The 18,264-nt window shown below is 40.3% G+C and overlaps 1 protein-coding gene across 1 annotated transcript in view; it reads left to right on the top strand.

Moving 5' to 3' along the window:
* The window catches only part of LOC139380380 (nck-associated protein 5-like), an 85,213-nt gene extending 77,929 nt beyond the window's left edge, over positions 1-7,284 (top strand). Inside the window, exons 9-11 of the mRNA XM_071123010.1 lie at positions 1,665-1,782; positions 3,398-3,479; positions 6,806-7,284. Of these exons, the coding sequence (XP_070979111.1) occupies positions 1,665-1,782; positions 3,398-3,479; positions 6,806-7,284 (679 nt within the window). The remainder of the gene's footprint in view (positions 1-1,664; positions 1,783-3,397; positions 3,480-6,805) is intronic.
* The last annotated feature ends 10,980 nt before the right edge of the window (positions 7,285-18,264 follow it).

The following is an 18,264-nucleotide window of genomic DNA, read 5'->3' as shown; positions in this document are numbered from 1 at the left end:
TCTCAACCAGCTTTACCTTGAATGCTTTTCCAACAGCCTTGACAAATTTGTCACATATGCTGAGCACTTAGTGGCTGCTTTTCCTTCACTCTGCAGCCTACTCATCCCAATCCATCTCAATATGTTTAAGGTTGGGGGATTGTTGAGGCCAGGTCATCTGATGCATCACTCCATCCCTCTCCTTCTTGATAAAATAGCCCTTACACAGCCCGGAGGTGTGTTGGGTCATTGTCCTGTTGAAAAATAAATTATAGTCCCACTAAAACCAAACCTGATGGGATGGCGCAACACTGCAGAATTCTGGGGTAGCCATGCTGGTTAAGTGTGTCTGTGATTTATTTAGAATTCAAGGCAGTGTCACCAGCAAAGCACCCCCACACCATAACACCTCCTCATCCATGCTTTACGTTGGGAAATACACATGCGGAAATCATCCGGTCACCCACACCGCGTCTCACAAAGACACGAAGGTTGGAACCAAAAATCTCCAATTTGGACACCAGACCAAAATACACAATTCCACTGGTCTAATGTCCATTTTCTTGGCCCAAGCAAGTCTCTTCTTCTTATTGGTGTCCTTTAGTAGTGGGTTCTTTGCAGCAATTCGACCATGAAGGCCTGATGTGTCTGTTACTTGAACTCGGTGAAGCATTTATTTGGGCTTCAATTTCTGAGGCTGGTAAATCTAATGAACGTATCCTCTGTAGCAGGGGTAACTCTGGGTTTTCAATTCCTGTGGCTGTCCTCAGGAGGGCCAGTTTCATCATAGCGCTTGATGGTTTTTGCGACTGCACTTGAAGAAACTTTCAAAGTTCTTGAAATGTCCTGTGCTGACTGACCTTCATGTCTTAAAGTAATGATGGACTATCGTTTCTCTTTGCTTATTTGAGGTGTTCTTGCCATAATATGAACTTGGTCTTTTGCCAAATAGGGCTATCTTCTGTATACCACCCCTACCTTGTCACAACACAACTGATTGGCTGAAACACATTAAGAAGGAAAGAAATTCCACAAATTAACTTTTAAGAAGGCATACCTGTTAATTGAAATGCCTTCCAGGTGACCACTTCATGAAGCTGGTTGACAGAATGCCAAGAGTGTGCAAAGCTGTCTAGGCAAATGGTGTCTGTTTGAAGAATTTCAAATATATTTTGATTTGTTTTACACTTTTTTGATTACTACATGATTCCATATGTGTTATTTCATAGTTTTGATGTCTTCACTATTATTCTAGAATGTATAAAATGGTAAAAATAAAGCAAAACCCTTGAATGAGTAGGTGTTCTAAAACTTTTGGACCATCCCAACATCTTAGTCTGAAGAATTAAAGATACTGAGTTCTCCATTTTAAGTCATTCATCATGTACACTTAACCATCACCACTTGACTGAACTATCAAACAGATCTCTTCATATCTTTCCTTGAGGTGATTTATTGCCCCAGATATCTTAAGCAATTTTTTATTAAGCGCTGTTAGAAACATTTATAATACTTCTAAATCCTGAGACCAGTTCTGACACATTTCAGACACTTAGCACAGTGAGAATTCAAGAGGTAGGCAGCGGCTGCACATTATACTTTATTATCTGGAACACCCTGGGCATGTTGCGTAAATATGAAAGATACGTAGATTATAGTGGTCGAGTGAACCTGTTTTCTTTCAGCTCGGTGGGGAAAAGAGACTCCCAAGATGCATTTCTCCTCTGCCTCTCGATGGCCTCCCAGGGAGCCTCAGTTAACAGCAACATGCAAGGACAAACTGGCATCTGCGGGGACACAAAGGTACATTCCATTTGATCCAGAATGCAGAGAAGGACTGTGTTGTCGGTTAGGGCCAATTTCATGTAGATTTGATTCAGTGCAGGGATTAAATTGTAACTGGAACTACAATTGAGAACTGCTCAATTAATGTTATGGGCATTTTCCCATACACATTCTATGTCCAATGACTTTCCTGAATTGACTGGAAAATTAAATGACCATAACTCTACGACGTGTCAATATAATGTCTAAGGATTTTTATTGAATATACATGTCTGCATGGCCAGTGAGAGAACTGTATTTCTGTGTATGACAATTTGTGCCAACACCACTTTGCATGGACCATAAGTAAGATAAGGAAATGATATTAACATTTAACTGTGCTAGTTCATTTCAACCTGTCAGTAGCCTAGATCCTCTGAAAGACTTGCAATCTCTTCCCTAACACTAGAAAACACAATTTCTGAATGGTAGTATTTCTGTATAATACCACAATCTATACATAAAGGAAGTGAAGCGAAATAAATACTGTATTATCAAAACTGACCTCGCAAGGTCCCATCTAATTCAAAAGTAGAAATGTGAGATTAATTCAAGAAAAAAGGGATGGGTGACCGAAAGAAAGGAAAATATGAGAAGAATATAAAGGACCCAGGAAGATATGTGGCAGATCAGATGGATATGGAATTAGGGTGAGAGATTAAAAAACTATAAACTACTAGACACCAATGAAACAGATAACCAGAACAAAACTTTGTGTTTCACAGATTGTGTGAATCACTCCAACACACGTTCACGCATGTCACATGCTTTCACACATACATGCACACAAACATGCAGGGAATACTGGAGATACTTCATGTAGATACTGAGGGAAATCTATGGACTATTTAGATACAGTATCTACAAACATTCACAGGCAGTCTTGATAATGGAGTGATCATTAGAATGAACACTGCTTAAAAGCATTTTCAATGACAGTCCTTCATTGTCCTGATGTGATTCAGATAAATATTGTTAGCCTGTTGCACAAATAGATAATCTAGACAACTAAAATGGCAATTGAATTAGTTTATAGAATTAGTTTTTCCCACCAAACTTAACAAAAAGTCTGACCGCCGCTGTTCAATTAGATTACCAAGGGGTAAAAATAAGTCAACAATGCCAATTTCTGTGAGATTGTGCTTTACAAAGAACTCAAAACATGTCTTAACATAGAGGATTGCATGAAAGACGAAATTTGAGTCAGCCAATCAGTCTGCGTTTGTAAGGAATACAGTCATACCACTTTATAATCATAGATTCATGCAAACCACAAATTAAATATAAAAGATGTAATCACAAGTATAGAGAACTCATTTTATTGATTTATTTAACTAGGCAAGCCAGATAAGAACAAATTCTTATTTACAATGACGGCCTAGGAACAGTGGGTTAATTGCCTTGTTCAGGGGCAGAATTACTTTTTACCTTGTCAGCTCAGGGATTTGAACTAGCAACCTTTCGGTTATTGGCCCAACGCTCTAACCAGTAGGCTACCTGCCGCCTCATCTATTTCTTTACAATTCACAGAGCCAAATTTAGTCCTCTGTTCCATACAGGTATAATTATTCTCTCTTCTTGCTCCCACAAACAGACAAAAACACAGAGGATGAACCTCAGGACTGATAACGACAATGGAGCTGCATTAAAGAGCCCCAGTCAAGATCACGTGACCGGTAAGGGATTTAAGAAAACAATTTGTATTGAACTTGGTAGATTGGACCTGTCGAGAAGCAACCTTTTGCTCCTGCCCATGGGAACTTCATGTAGATTTAAGAATTAGATAGGTGTTTCATGGTCATAAGCCCAACTTGCACCTATCCAATCCTATTAGATCTACACAAGTGTACTCTTTCCATTAGTCAAGGCCAATTTTACCCTCTGTTTAAACCCCAATATAGTATTTTTCAAACCTGGTTCCGAAAACCTTTTACATTTTTCAGCCATCAAATTACTGAGGCATTGCTAATACTGGCAGATTTACTTCCTAGCTCTCTGACCTCTTTTCTGACATGTCAGTTTAACCTGTGAACCACAGTTGAAAGAGCAAGGTTGTGGGCAAACACTGTGTTTTGACTGTACGTGACACCCCCTCACTCAGATTTATTGATTTCCTTCTGTGCATTTAACTTCACAGAGAAATACTGAAGTACAGTGCTCTTTCGCTCTGTCTCTATAATTAAGGACGATTTAGATAGTATCAAAGCCCCTGCCAAGCATGCTAAAATGAAATGTTTCAACTCTGCACGAGTCTAAGAAGTAATATAAGTATCCAATTTAAAGGCAACTAGAATCAACTTCCAAGTGAGTGAAGGTCTAAATGTCACTCAGTATATTTGAGCAATTTTCTTTGTGCCATTTGAGGAGAATATGCTGATGTGTTTTTAAATATTTGGCTTTTTGAATTAATTTACTTAAAATCGGTCTGCCAAGACATCTGTAAAGTGTGCATGTAACAAATGCATTTACGTCTCCTCTGAATTAATTCATAGACTCATAAAGATCTTTGGTCTGTACTGAAGTGATTTTCTAACTTTTTAGGCTAAGAACCCCTACCCCTATCAACCCATACCAAACCCATGACAGTCATTTTTTTTAATCAACATTACGTCATTTGCGTCATTTACGTCATTACGTCATTTGTCATTGGCTTTCCATTAAAATGGTCAGAAATAGATTTTTAGCAAAAAAACTATTTCTCAAGCAAGAATGTTGTTAGGACTGTCTGGGAGTGGTCTAAGTGAGGAAGCAAAAACTGTTATTGGCAGAGAGGTTTGGAACTCTTTCTTATTGGTCAATTAACCAATTTACCGCATGGTGATGTCACCTTGGAAAGCCGAAACTCCCACCCATGCAAACCTGCTGGTCCTGTGTAGATTGTATTTTCAACCAGAAACTATCAGGAAATAACACAGATCACATTTTTTTCACACTTTTAAAGAGTTTCATTAGCTGAATGTGACAAAGACTGTATTGACTAGGTTGACTTTTTGCAAATTCAACCACCTAGCCACATTGACGCAAAGTTGATAAGTCAGTTGAAATAATGAAGAAACTATGTTGATTCATCCATTTTGGCTTATTGGGGTATAGTTGACTGAAATGACATGACAGGCTTTAGTATGAACATGTGACTATGTTAGACTAGTACTTTGAACTATGCTGCTGTGCATTGAACTTCAAACATTATCTTGAACGCTTGAATATGGATGAACTGTAAACATCATGCCATGTATAATACTAGGCTCCTTCTCATGAATATTAACAACAGTTGGGGACTATAGTCATCCTTTTATGAATTTCAATTTTCATACTGTTCCATTTGTGCATCTTCGGCTGTTTGTAGCCCCTGAACTTTTTAGGTGTTAGCTTGTTAGTCATCATTCAGTCTTTTCATTCCTTCAGGCCAATTGAAAGGAGATCAGACAAGGACATGATCCTTAGCTAGTGCCAAAGGGTTTGTGGAGGGCAATCAATGGTCAACCACTCTGATGCTGCCTGCCCATATGCAAGGAAGTGTCACTAAGGTGCTTGTTAATTTTTGCCTTCAAGAACACAAATCAATCAATGTCTGCGATCTGTATCGCGCTCTTACCTTTATTAGTTACTCCTGTTTGTGTGACAGGCAAGTAAGAGCTACTTTCATCGTTATTTATTTCTAGAGCTGTTTATCACAATTTGAAACTGACCACCTGAATCATTTAAGTTTAATCATCTTGATGCATGAATAAAATGCATACTAAATGAAGACACCCAATTATCAAAGAAGTTGTCAAGCTTTCCTCTGGATCACTGGAGAGGAGACAATATTTTCCGTTGATAAAGAAATCTACTGGATATTATGTCAAAAATCATGTTAGCATGACAAAGACTTTGATGTTTGAATTCAGGATATCTTGTTCTGAGCTGTGTTTGTCTGTGCCAGTTCATTGGAGGGATAGTTGAAACATTTCAGAATAAAGCATCAGCGGCTTGGTCAGGTTTTCGATTTCATGACAGCAGGAATAAAACTTTTTTTTAATTTTTTATTCTTTCAAAAAGTTCACATAAGATCTGAAACTGCTGTTTTTTTCATTGTATCAAAGCGAGAAGTATGAGAATGGAAAAATAAGTAATTACTGTACTTGAACTATTATGTAGGCCAGAATACTATATGATGTGCACAGTTAATTGTATTAAATTTTTAAATGTATACGTTACAGCTTGAACAGTAATTCATTAGCAATAGGTTTGCCACCAACAAGTACAATATCAAATCAAATGTATTTATATAGCCCTTCGAACATCAGCTGATATCTCAAAGTGCTGTACAATAGCATATATTCACCTCATTTGACACTGACACCAAATCAATGGTTAATGTGCCTGATTTTCTCTGGTGGAAACAATAGCGAGGAATCATAAGCCAGCGTCACAGTTACATGTAATTGTACTGAACTGCCATCCATTTGGTTCTTAGAGGACATTTGTCGAGTGTGGTAGAATGAAATAACCAGACCATCTGTTGCATTTATGCACTGAAATTATACAAGGCTGCCTGGGTGTCAGGAGCCAGTCACAACTGGTTAAGACGCACTCATGCACAACATCATGTAGGTGAGGTAGGACAGGGGCAAGGAGGAAACATACAATCAAATCAGGTTGGAGAGAAAAAAATGCATGAAATTTAATGGATAATGTTGTGGATAGTGTTGCACTTTGAGATTGCAGTTCATGTTGTTGAGACATATTCCCAATGTTATTAGAAACAGATTCATTCCTAGATTATTAAACTGGTCATGAGGAAGTTTAGATTATTCTTAGGGTATAAATAATTGTTGCAGTATTATTGTATCTCATTTTTATTTGATGCACTACAATAGGCATGTGCTTGTCTTTTGTTGATTCCTCTTCAACCAATTATTTAAAAATGTGTCATTCCGTTATCTCTTTCCTTTTGTTGTGTGTAACTCTTGTCATTGCCTGCATCCCCAAGCCCCATCGTGTTCTCCTTGTGTCTCAGGCTCCGGCTGCAAGATGCGAACATTGGACAGCGGCATTGGAACGTTCACCCTCCTTGATTCCTCCTCCTTCCTCCACTTCCTTCCCAAGTCCCCATCGGCCCGGGGTCACTCCCTCAGCCCACCCACTGTGCCCAGTTCCTCTAGTGCAGAGGTGTCGCTCTCCCCATTACCCAGGTGGAGAGTGCCTGCCGGCTCAAAGGACCATCCCTGCAGCCAACCAGAGCTTGTCAACTCCTCGTTATCCGACACCACTGTGACCCGTGTCCAATCAGTGCCTTATCCGACTGTGGCCTTCCTTCAGCCCATCCAATCCCTGTCTGAGCCCCTTGTGACCTGTGCCAGTGTATGTGATACTCAGAGCAGGCTGCCCAGACTAGCCTCAGGTAAAGCCCAGAGATATCTTGTTCAGAGATACAGTGCCTTCAGAAAGTATTCGTACACCTTGATTTATTCCACATTTTGTAGTGTTACAGCCTGAATTCAAAATTGATTAAACATATTTTCTCTCACCCATCTACACACATTACCCCATAATGACAAAGTATAACGTGTTTTTAGAAATTGTAGCAAGTTTATTGAAAATGAAATGCAGAAATATCTCATTTACATAAGTATTCACACCCCTGAGTCAACTTTGCAGAAGAACCTTTGGCAGCGATTACAGCTGTGAGTCTTTCTGGGTAAGTCTAAGAGCTTTCCACACCTGGATTGTGCAACATTTGCCCATTATTATTTTAAAAATTATTCAAGCTCTGTCAAATTGGTTGTTGATCATTACTAGACAACCATTTTCAGAACTTGCCATAGATTTTCAAGCAGATTTAAGGCAAAACTGTAACTCAGGAACATTCACTTTCTTCAGGTAAGCAACTCCAGTGTAGATTTGACCATGTGTTTTAAGTTATTGTCCTGTTGCAAGGTGAATTAATCTCCCAGTGTCTGGTGGAAAGCAGACTGAACCAGGTTTTCATCTAGGATTTTGCCTGTACTTAGCGCCATTTTTTAATCCTGAAAAACTCCCCAGTCCTTAACGATTATAAGCATACCCGTAACGTGATGCAGCCACCACTATGTTTGAACATTTGTTTATTTATTTTTACCCGGCAAGTCAGTTAAGAACTAATTATTATTTACAATGACGGCCTAGACAGAACACTTTGTATTCAGGACAAAAGTTAATTGCTTTGCCACATTGTTTGCAGTATTACTTTAATGTCTTGTTGCAAACAGGATGCATGTTTTAGAAGATTTTTATTCTGTGCAAGCTTCCTTTTCACTCTGTCAATGAGTTTAGTACTATGGAGTAACTATAATGTTATCCTATCACAGACTGTTTGAAAGTTACCATTGGCCTCATGGTGAAATCTCTGACCAGTTTCCCTCCTCGCCGGCAACTGAGTTAGGATGGACGCCTGCATATTTGTAGTGACTGGGTGTATTAATACACCATCCAAAGTGTAATTAATAACATAACCATGTACAAAGGGATATTCAATGTGTTTTGTTTAGTTTTTTTCCCTCCCGTCCACTAAAAGTGCCCTTCTTTGCGAGGAAAACATCCCTGGTCTTTGTGTTTGAAATTCAGCGCTTGACTGAGGGATCTTAAAAGATAATTGTATGCGTGGGGTACAGAGATGAGGTATTCATTCAAAAATAATGTTAAACACTTCTTGTACACAGAGTCCAGTCCATGCAATTGAGCACATTTTTACTTCTGAACTTATTTAGGCTTGCCCCAACAAAGGGTTTGAATACTTACTCAGCTTTTAATTTGTAAAATTTTAGAAAAGCATAATTCCACTTTGACATTATGGGTATTGTGTGTACGGCAGTGACAAATAACAAATTGAAACTTTTAATTATGTCAGTCACATAAAATGTGGGAAAAAAAATCAAGGGGTGTGAATTCTTTCTGTCTGGTCATGAGCATTAACAGAGGATTCGATTTGGGGCTAATCAAATCTCAGGGCTAATCAAATCTCACTTAGGGGACTCAAAATGCTAGTTTCAATGGAAGGCAGTATCAAGGGATAATATCATGCCACATACAATCACAATAGGTTAATCATTATCTCAATATTGACTGAAGTATTATTGAAGTGTGGCTGGGGACTTCAATGTCCCATCATGCCCGTATTATGACTGTTATGGCACTAGGGTGCCAGTAAAATAGAAATAGGGTCCTATAAATGCAATAACTCGATGTAAATATAGTCCTGGAGGCGACAGGGATCAGGCCCTGTTATTACTACAACTAGAGCCAGCATCAAGGCAGACGATCACCTTTTCAATGAGCAGAGGAGAGGCTTGCCCAGATTAGTATGCAAATGATAGCCCCAGTTTAGACTCTGCCAAATAGACACAAAATGATCCTGTCATGAGGGGAGATGTATTTCACAGAAATAAATAATATCGGTGGTAATTTAAATTCATACCTCATTGCAGAGAGGGTGATCAGGTGGCCCAGACTGCTGTATTTTTTGGTTGGCACAATTTCTGAGGTGGGGTGTACTGTCAACTGGAAAAACAAAACAAAATCACCAATGTTAAGTGATGACCATGCCTTAAGACGGGACACTAGCAAACCTTTTTGATTACCGAACACCAGATTCAGTGAAAGAGGCTCTAGATGTTTTATTCTACAACTGTCTTGCTCTCCTGTTACTGTGTGCAATTCAACAGGACATATTCCTTCAACTTATTTTCTGTATGAGGTTCATTTTGTGTGTAATGACACTCGACAGTGCCATGGCAATAATAATTTTTCGCAACAACAAGGATTGTTTGTCATATTTAGTTTGAAACAAAAAGGTTTGTGCTCAAACAAATAGAGGTGCTGCAGAAAAATGTCTAACTACTGGGAATGGATGTAAGGAAGGCACAACACTCTTCATATATCAAGTGATTTAATTTAACGTAATAAACTAACTTAATGTAAAAATTACTAACTTAATTAAAATTACTTTTTATACATGGAGTGTCACAATTTACCAAATTCGTATGCACTGCAGATACTGTTAACCTGAGGTTGTAAGAGCAAGGTAACTTGACACTGCTGTTATAATGCGGTCTTAGAATTTCTTAGAACTTAAAACAGTGCTCTCAGCTACTGCTCTTTTTCCCCTTTTCTCGGCAGTTAGAATAACATGATCGTGAAAGAATGACCAGGACGACTGCTAAGAAGCCATCAGCAGTGAGTTTTTTTTTTTAATGATTGTTGCTTTTATTGGTAGGTGGAATGTAACCAACAAGATTTAACCATTTCAAATCAAAGACCACCCCTGCTATGAGCCAACAGAGAGAGCAGTTGATACTCCAGTTTAAGCACTGTTAGAACCGGTTTTATATCCAATTAATTGATTATAGCAATCAAGTAATGCAAAGGAGTTTTCTGAATAAAATAAAAGTCTCTTAAATCCGCTGTAGTTGAGCAACCATAGGCATGCACTTACAGGAGTGGATATGTAAAAGGTTCGGTTCTGTGGAGCCAGTTTAAATACAAAATTACACACAACAAATCAAATGTGGGATAATGAGCTCCGAATCCATTGGCAAACCATGCATAAGGCCTGATGAAGTGCGTGAGTCATGGTTGATAATGTGTCTGCCTATTGCAAACATCACATTTGTTAATGAAAGCAGATGTTAAGTTCCAATGAATAAGCACTATGCTCAAGAGGCCTCATTCGGTATTTTATTAGGAACCTGAAATCTCTCTTCACGTACATTTGTAATATTTTTTAAATTGCTTAATGCTTAAAATGATTACTATTTCTTTTCATGGTTTCCACAAATGGCCCATCCTGTCATGTTCTATAATGAATCAAGGATTTCCGATGTGATGGTCACTACAAGTTTTTTCGTAATCTAGAGATTAATAAGAATTGTCTTGTGAAAAGTATTCACAATGGTTGACATGTCAATCAATCATACAATGTATGTTAATTGTATAAAATGCTCAAGGCATATTTTGTAATCATTCACAGCATAAGAGAATATCTTGTATATCCTTTTTTGTTTTGGTGGATATCAAATACAGATGGAATTGATTATTTTTTTTCAAGAAAGTTCAAGGAGTCTTATCTATTTTGAAATAGGTGGTGTTGTTAGGTTTGAGAACGCAATCTCTTTAACAAATGAGTGGGTCAATTAATATCAATTAATATCAATTAATTTAGTCTGAAAAGTATTATATTGTTTCCTGGTTGCATTCGACCACCACCATAACAGCTCTCTTGGTTATTTCTCTTCAAATCCCTTGCCAAATTGGAGCATGGTGAGTCATTTAACAATGTCCTGTGCACTTATAGACTGGGGCCAGCCTGATGTCTCTGTTAGGATTGAGAATATTGACCATCACAATACAACCCCACAGGTCTAAGCTATTTGTCAAGCCTCTAACTATCCTATTTCACTGAATGTCTCCTGGAAGATTGATAACAGACAGCAGGAAAGAATGACCATAAATCTACTCTGTGTATTCCAGTGGGTCACTTTAAGTCACATGTATTGATTGGAATATCAGCAACAATTAGTATTTTGTTTCATTTTTATTTTACTTTTATTTATTTAGGAGAACCCATTGAGACCAGAGACAACACATAATGGCGCTGGAGGGGATAGCTGCCGTTTTACGGGCTCCTAACCAAAATGTGTTATTTAGTTTTTTTTCTAAATTGTTTAACTCATTTTGTACATAATGTTGCTGCTACCGTCTCTTATGACTGAAAATAGTTTCTGGACATCAGAACAGCGATTACTCACCTCAAACTGGACAAAGATGTTTTATTTAAATAGTCCGACGCAAAGGATATACTGCTTTGTCGAGACAAGGCCCAAATCCCAGTCATCAGCGTAAAGAAAAGAAGAGGGGGAGGAGGGCGGGGTGCCTTTAAGAATTCGCAGACAAGTAGGTAAACCACCACTAACCTCTGTATTATTGGCCAACATGCAATCATTGGAAAACAACCTGGATGATCTACGATTAAGACTATCCTAACAACGGGACATACAAAACTGTTGTTTCACAGAGACTTGGCTGAACGATGACACAGATAATATAGAGTTGGCTGGCTTTCTGTGTTTCAGCAGGACAGAGCAGTTACTTATGTTAAGACGAAGGGTGGAGGTGTGTATTTGTCAATAACTGCTGGTGTGCAATATCTAATATTAAAGAAGTCTCGAGGTATTGCTCACCTGAGGTAGAATACCTCATGATAAGCTGTAGACCACACTATCTACCAAGAGTTTTCATCTATATTACTCGTAACAGTCTATTTACCACCACAAACCGATGCTGGCAATAAGACTGCACTCAACGAGCTGTATAAAGCCATACGCAAACAAAAAATGCTCATCCAGAAGCGGCACTCCTAGTGACCGGGAACTTTAATGCAGGCAAACTTAAATCCGTTTTACCTCATTTCTACCATCATATGTGTAACCAGAGGAGAAAAAAAAACTCCTAGACTACCTTTACTCCACACACACAGACGCATACAATGCGCTCCCTCGCCCTCCATTTGGCAAATCTGACAATAACTCTATCCTCCTGATTCCTGCCTACAAGCAAAAACTAAAGCAGGAAGTACCAGTGACTAGGTCAATAGGGAATATGATGCGGATGCTATGCTACAGGACTTTTGCTAGCAGACTGGAATATGTTCTGGGATTCATCCAATGGCATTGAGGAGTATACCACCTCAGTCACTGGCTTCATCAATAAGAGCATTGACGACGTCGTCCCTACAGTGGCCGTACGTATATATCCCAACCAGAAGCCATGGATTACAGGAAATATCCGAGCTAAAGGGTAATCCGGACACTTATAAGAAATCCCACTATGCCCTCAGACGAACCATCAAAAAGTCAAAGGGTCGGTACAGGTCTAAGATTGAATCCTACTGCACCGGCGCTGACACTCGTCGGCTGTGGCAGGGCATAAACTGTAACGAACTACAAAGGGAAACCCAGCCGCGAGCTGCCCAGTGATGCAAGCTTACCAGATGAGCTAAATGCCTTTAACGCTCGCTTCATGGCAAGCAACACTGAAGCATGCATGAGAGCGCCTGCTGTTCCAGATGACTGTGTGATCACGTTCTCTGTAGCCGATGTGAGCAAGACCTTTTAACAGGTCGACATTCCCAAAGCCGCGGGGCCAGACAGTCCACGTCCTGGTAATCCAACTGGCAAATGTCTTCACTGACATTTTCAACCGCTCCCTGTCCGAGTCTCTAATGCATACATGTTTCAAATAGACCACGCATAGCGCCTGTGCCCAAAAAAATGATGGCTAACAACGTGAGTGCTACCGGCCCGTGGCACTCACGTTGGTAGCCATGACTTGCTTTGAAAGGCTGGTCATGGGTCACATCAACACCATCATGTCAGAAACCCTAGACCCACTCCAAATCGTATACCGCCCCAACAGATCCACAGATGACAATCTCAATCGCACTCCACACTGCCCTTTCCCACCTTGACAAAAGGAACACCTATGTGAGAATGCTGCTCATTGACAACAGCTCAGCATTCAACACCATACTGCCCACAAAGCTTATCACTAAGCTAAGGACCCTGGGACTAAATACCTCCCTCTACAACTGGATCCTGGACTTCCTGATGGGCTGACCCCAGGTGTTAAGGATAGGCAACAACACATCTGCCACAGAGATCACTCAACACTGGGGACACTCAGGGGTGCGTGCTTAGTCCCCTCCTGTACTCCCTGTTCACCCCCAACTGTGTGGCCAAGCACGACTCCAACACCATCATTGAGTTTTCTGATGACAACAGTGGTACGCCTGATCACCAACAACGATGAGACAGCCTATATGGAGGAGGTCAGAGACCTGACAACAACATATCTCTCAATGTGAGCAAGACAAAGGACTGGACTATAGGAAAAGGAGGGCCGAACAGGTCCCATTAATATTGACAGGACTGAAGTGGAGCTGGTCAAATGTTCCTTGGTGTCCACATTACCAACAAACTATCATGGTCCAAACACACCAAGACAGTTGTGAATAGGGCACGAAAACACCTTGCATTGGTCCCCAGATCTTCAAAATGTTCTACAGCTGCACCATCGAGAGCATCCTGACCGGTTGCATCACTGCCTGGTATGGCAACTGCTCAGCATCTGACTGTAAGGCGCTACAGAGGGTAGTGCATTCGGCCCAGTACATCACTGGGGCCAAGCTTCCTGACATCCAGGACCTATATAGGTGGTGTCAGAGGAAGTCCCAAAACATTTTCAAAGACTCCAGTCACCAAAGTCATAGACCGTTCTCTCTGCTACCGCACAGCAAGCGGTACCGGAGTGCCAAGTCTAGGACCAAAAGGCTCCTTAACAGCTTCTACCCTCAAGCCATAAGACTGCTGAACAACTAATCAAATGGCCACAAGACTATTTACTTTGAACACCCCTTTTATTATTCTATAGTAAAATTGTTAAATTACAAGCCTAGTTGGTTTAGCCACAGAAAACGAGAGCAATTTTCCCGCTAGCCGGGATTGGCTGAGATAATGAGTGGCCTGGACATGCCGAACGATGAGTTTGGATTGGTCAGCTTTTTTTAAATTTTTTTAAATGTATCTTAAATGGAAACTTTTGACTGGTACTATATACAGTGCTGTGAAAAAGTATTTGCCCCCGTTCCTGATTTCTTATTTTTTTGCACATTTGTCACACTTAAATGTTTCAGATCAAACTAATTTAAATAGTACACAAAGATAACAAGTAAACTCAGCAACCATCACTCCTGTGTTCCAATGGCACGTTGTGTTATTATTATTGTTTTTTTAAATCAGCCATTTCCAGCCACAAAAGTTGTTTACAACACAATGTCTACACTTTATTTCGGATTAATTGGATGTTATTTTAAATGGACAAAAAAATGTGCTTTTCTGATTGAGCAATATAAGCCCCACTTTTTTCCATAGGAAACGTCCTTTCTGAATGTAAAAGTAATCCTCAAAGTAATCCGTTTTCAAAAGTATCTAATCTGATTACAATATTTTAGCTGTTTTAACGTAGAGGATTACATATAAATTTGTTACTCCTCAACCCTGATGGTAGACGGCATTCAAAGGTTCAAGAGTAGTGTCTGCTGCATTCTTATAAATGGTGTCACCATAGTCAAGAAATGTCAGGAAAGTTGACTGTACAATCTTCCTCCTGCTGTTTAGGGAGAGGCATTATTTTTCTATAAAAGAAGCCTACCTTCAATCTCAGCTTCTTAATTAGCTCATCCATATGTTTTATAAACACCTTGTCCCCCTCCCGGTCTTGACTCAGAGGGAGAAAAGAAAATCTCCACTTCGGAGAAATTAGTAGACGTGCCACCACTGCAACGACCAGATGCTCTTGGACTATGAGAGAAAGAGCAGCTGGAGTAGCAGTGTTCTCTGGGGTGATCCATGTCTTCCTCAGGGCCAAAAAGTCTAGGGACAGAAGGGTAGCATAGGCTGAGATGAACTCACTGTTCTTGAAAGCAGTGTTGTGTCTTTGCTATGCCAGATTAAATGATATAACATGCTATTCTACAAAATAATTTATCCGTAATTAATATCACCTGATTGAGCTAATCATGTAAATGTAATTAACTAGAGAGTCGGGCACCACAAAATAATATTTATAGAGCTGTTATCTTCCGAATAAACTCTTAAAGACCTAGTAATATTTTACATCAACAGTCAGTCAATATCAATTGTCGTCTCATCTGAAAGTTGTAAATCCTTTTAATGCACGAACCCTGTGTAACGGTTTTCTTTAGGTGAAGGAGAAGCGGACCAAAATGGTTGTTATTCATGTTTTTTAATGAAGAAAACTATACATGAATAAACTAACAAAACAATAAATGTGAGAAAACCTAAACAGCCTATCTGGTGACAACAAACACAAAGACAGGAACAATCACCCACGAAACACTCAAAGAATATGGCTGCCTAAATATGGTTCCCAATCAGAGACAACGATAAACACCTGCCTCTGATTGAGAACCACTCCAGACAGCCATAGACTATGCTAGATACCCCTACTATAATACAAACCCAACACCTAACAAAAACCCTAAGACAAAACACACCACATACAAAACTCATGTCACACCCTGGCCTGACCAAATTAATAAAGAAAACACAAAATACTAAGACCAGGGCGTGACACCCTGGCTAACAAGTTGAATCAGCAATACAAAATTGGGTTTAATTATTTATTTACTAAATACCTAACTAATTACACATACACACAATTAATCATAACTTTATTACAAATTATGTCATAAAGGAAAACGTCCCTAGCGGGCAGAACAGATATGACAGCTTGTTACACAAATGAAAAGTGTCTGGGTTGAGTGAAAGAGCGGGAGATTGAGGATCAAAGGGAAAAAGCTGTGCTATCGTAAATACAGTATCTACAGTAACCGCAGCTGCGGTTGCTAACTCAACGGCTAGGAGGTATCACTTCTGTAGTGAATAAGAGTTCAAAGTTCATACCATTCGCAACCAAAGCTCACGCTGATGTTGGCTTCATTCTGTAGTTATTATCTGAACCATTCTGACATAGGACCGTCATCCTCATATCATCGGAACAGGAAGTTATGTTGTCATCAAGAGCTTATATAGGAAGGGAGAGGAGGGTGTGTTTGAAAAGTTTTATAGCCCTTGTCCATTCACAGGGGAGGGCCACTGATTGAGCAGCCCTATCTTATGAAAACCCAAATGTCACATTTTAGAAGCTAAAATCACATTTCATCCCATCACAAATAATTTCATATTCAAACATTTAAATTGAACAACAATTCCATGTGAATCCGATAACTCTGATGTGTAGACTTTCCATTGTAGAGTTTATGTCATCTTATCATTGATGAAAATGTCTCAGATGACAACGGAACTGACATCATATTCATTAAGTACCACCACATATGTTCAATTGTTCGGATTACCAGAATATAGTTCATTTCTTGCCACATTCTGACGTTTCCAGAATCTCTATGTTAACCAAGGGTTTTGCAAATGTAACCTCAGAAGGGTAGAGGGGAGACTGAAGAACTAACAATAATTGCTAATTGCCTAGCAGAGGTGGAGAGCCACTCACCCCCCAATACAGACACTGGTTACCAAACAAAGTCACAAAATGCCCTGCCCCTTGATCCTGGTTGATGTGTCAACAACTATCTGCAAATTATGAGCAGTCAGCCGTTTACACACCAAGTAGACCACTGGGAAAATAGGCAGCACTTAAAGTACATGGCACTAGCTAGCAAAAAGATGGAACTCTACCACAACAGATAAAGACAAAAAAATATTATACTTCTCACTAGTTCCTACACCTCCTCCCTCCTTAATCCTCCACCCCTCCCTCTCTGCAGACAACTTTGTCAACCACTTTGAAAAAAAGGTTAACCACATCTGCTGCTCATTCATTCAGCCTATTGAGTGCACAAGTCTCACTCACACAGAACTACCCTACACCTTGACCTCTTTCTCCCCTCTCTCTCCAGATGACATCCTGCAACTAGTGAGGCCTGGCCGCCCGACAACCTGCCCGCTCGACCCCATCCCCTCCTCTCTTCTCCAGACCATCTCTGGAGACCTTCTCCCATTCCTCACTTTCCTCATCAACTCATTCCTGACCACTGGCCACGTCACCTCTGACTTCAAAATGTCCCGAGTTGCTCCCCTCCTCAAGAAACCAACACTAGACATATCTGACGTCTGATCAACTTTTTCGTTATCACTCTCAGAACGATCCTCTTGACCCTAACCAGACAGGCTTCAGGATGGGTCACTCAACCGAGACCGCTCTTCTCTGTGTCACGGAGGCTCTCCGCACTATCAAAGCTGACTCTCTCCCCTCTGTTTTCATCCTCCTAGATCTATCCACTGCCTTTGACATCGTGAACCATCAGATCCTCCTCTCTACCCTCTAAGGGCTGGGCGTCTCAGGCTATACACACTCTTGGATTGCATCCTACCTGGCAAGCTGCTCCTACCAGGTGACGTGGAGAGGATAGTTCTCTGCAAACATCAAAGCAGTGACTCAGTCCTGTAGGTTCATGCTCTACAACATCTGTAGAGTACGACCATACCTCACACAGGAAGCGGCAGAGGTCCTAATTCAGGCACTTATCCTCACCCTTCTGGACTACTGTTGGCTAGGCTCCCCGCTTGTGCCATAAAACCCTTGCAACTTATCCAGAACGCAGCAGCTCGCCTGGTTTTCAGCCTTCCCCATGTTCTCTAATGTCACCCTGCTCCTTGACACTCCACTGGCTTCCAGTTGAAGCTTGCATCCACTTGAAGACCATGGTGCTTACCTACGGAACAGCCTACATTCAGGCTATGCTCAAACCCTACACCCCAACCCGAGCACTCTGTTCTGCCACCCCTACGGGAGGTCCGCTCCCACTCAGCCCAGTCCAAGCTCTTTTCTGTCCTGGCACCCCAATGG

The sequence above is a fragment of the Oncorhynchus clarkii genome, chromosome 22, assembly GCF_045791955.1.
Source record: "Oncorhynchus clarkii lewisi isolate Uvic-CL-2024 chromosome 22, UVic_Ocla_1.0, whole genome shotgun sequence".
Taxonomy (NCBI): Eukaryota; Metazoa; Chordata; class Actinopteri; order Salmoniformes; family Salmonidae; genus Oncorhynchus; species Oncorhynchus clarkii.
This window is presented reverse-complemented; position numbering and strand designations above follow the sequence as displayed.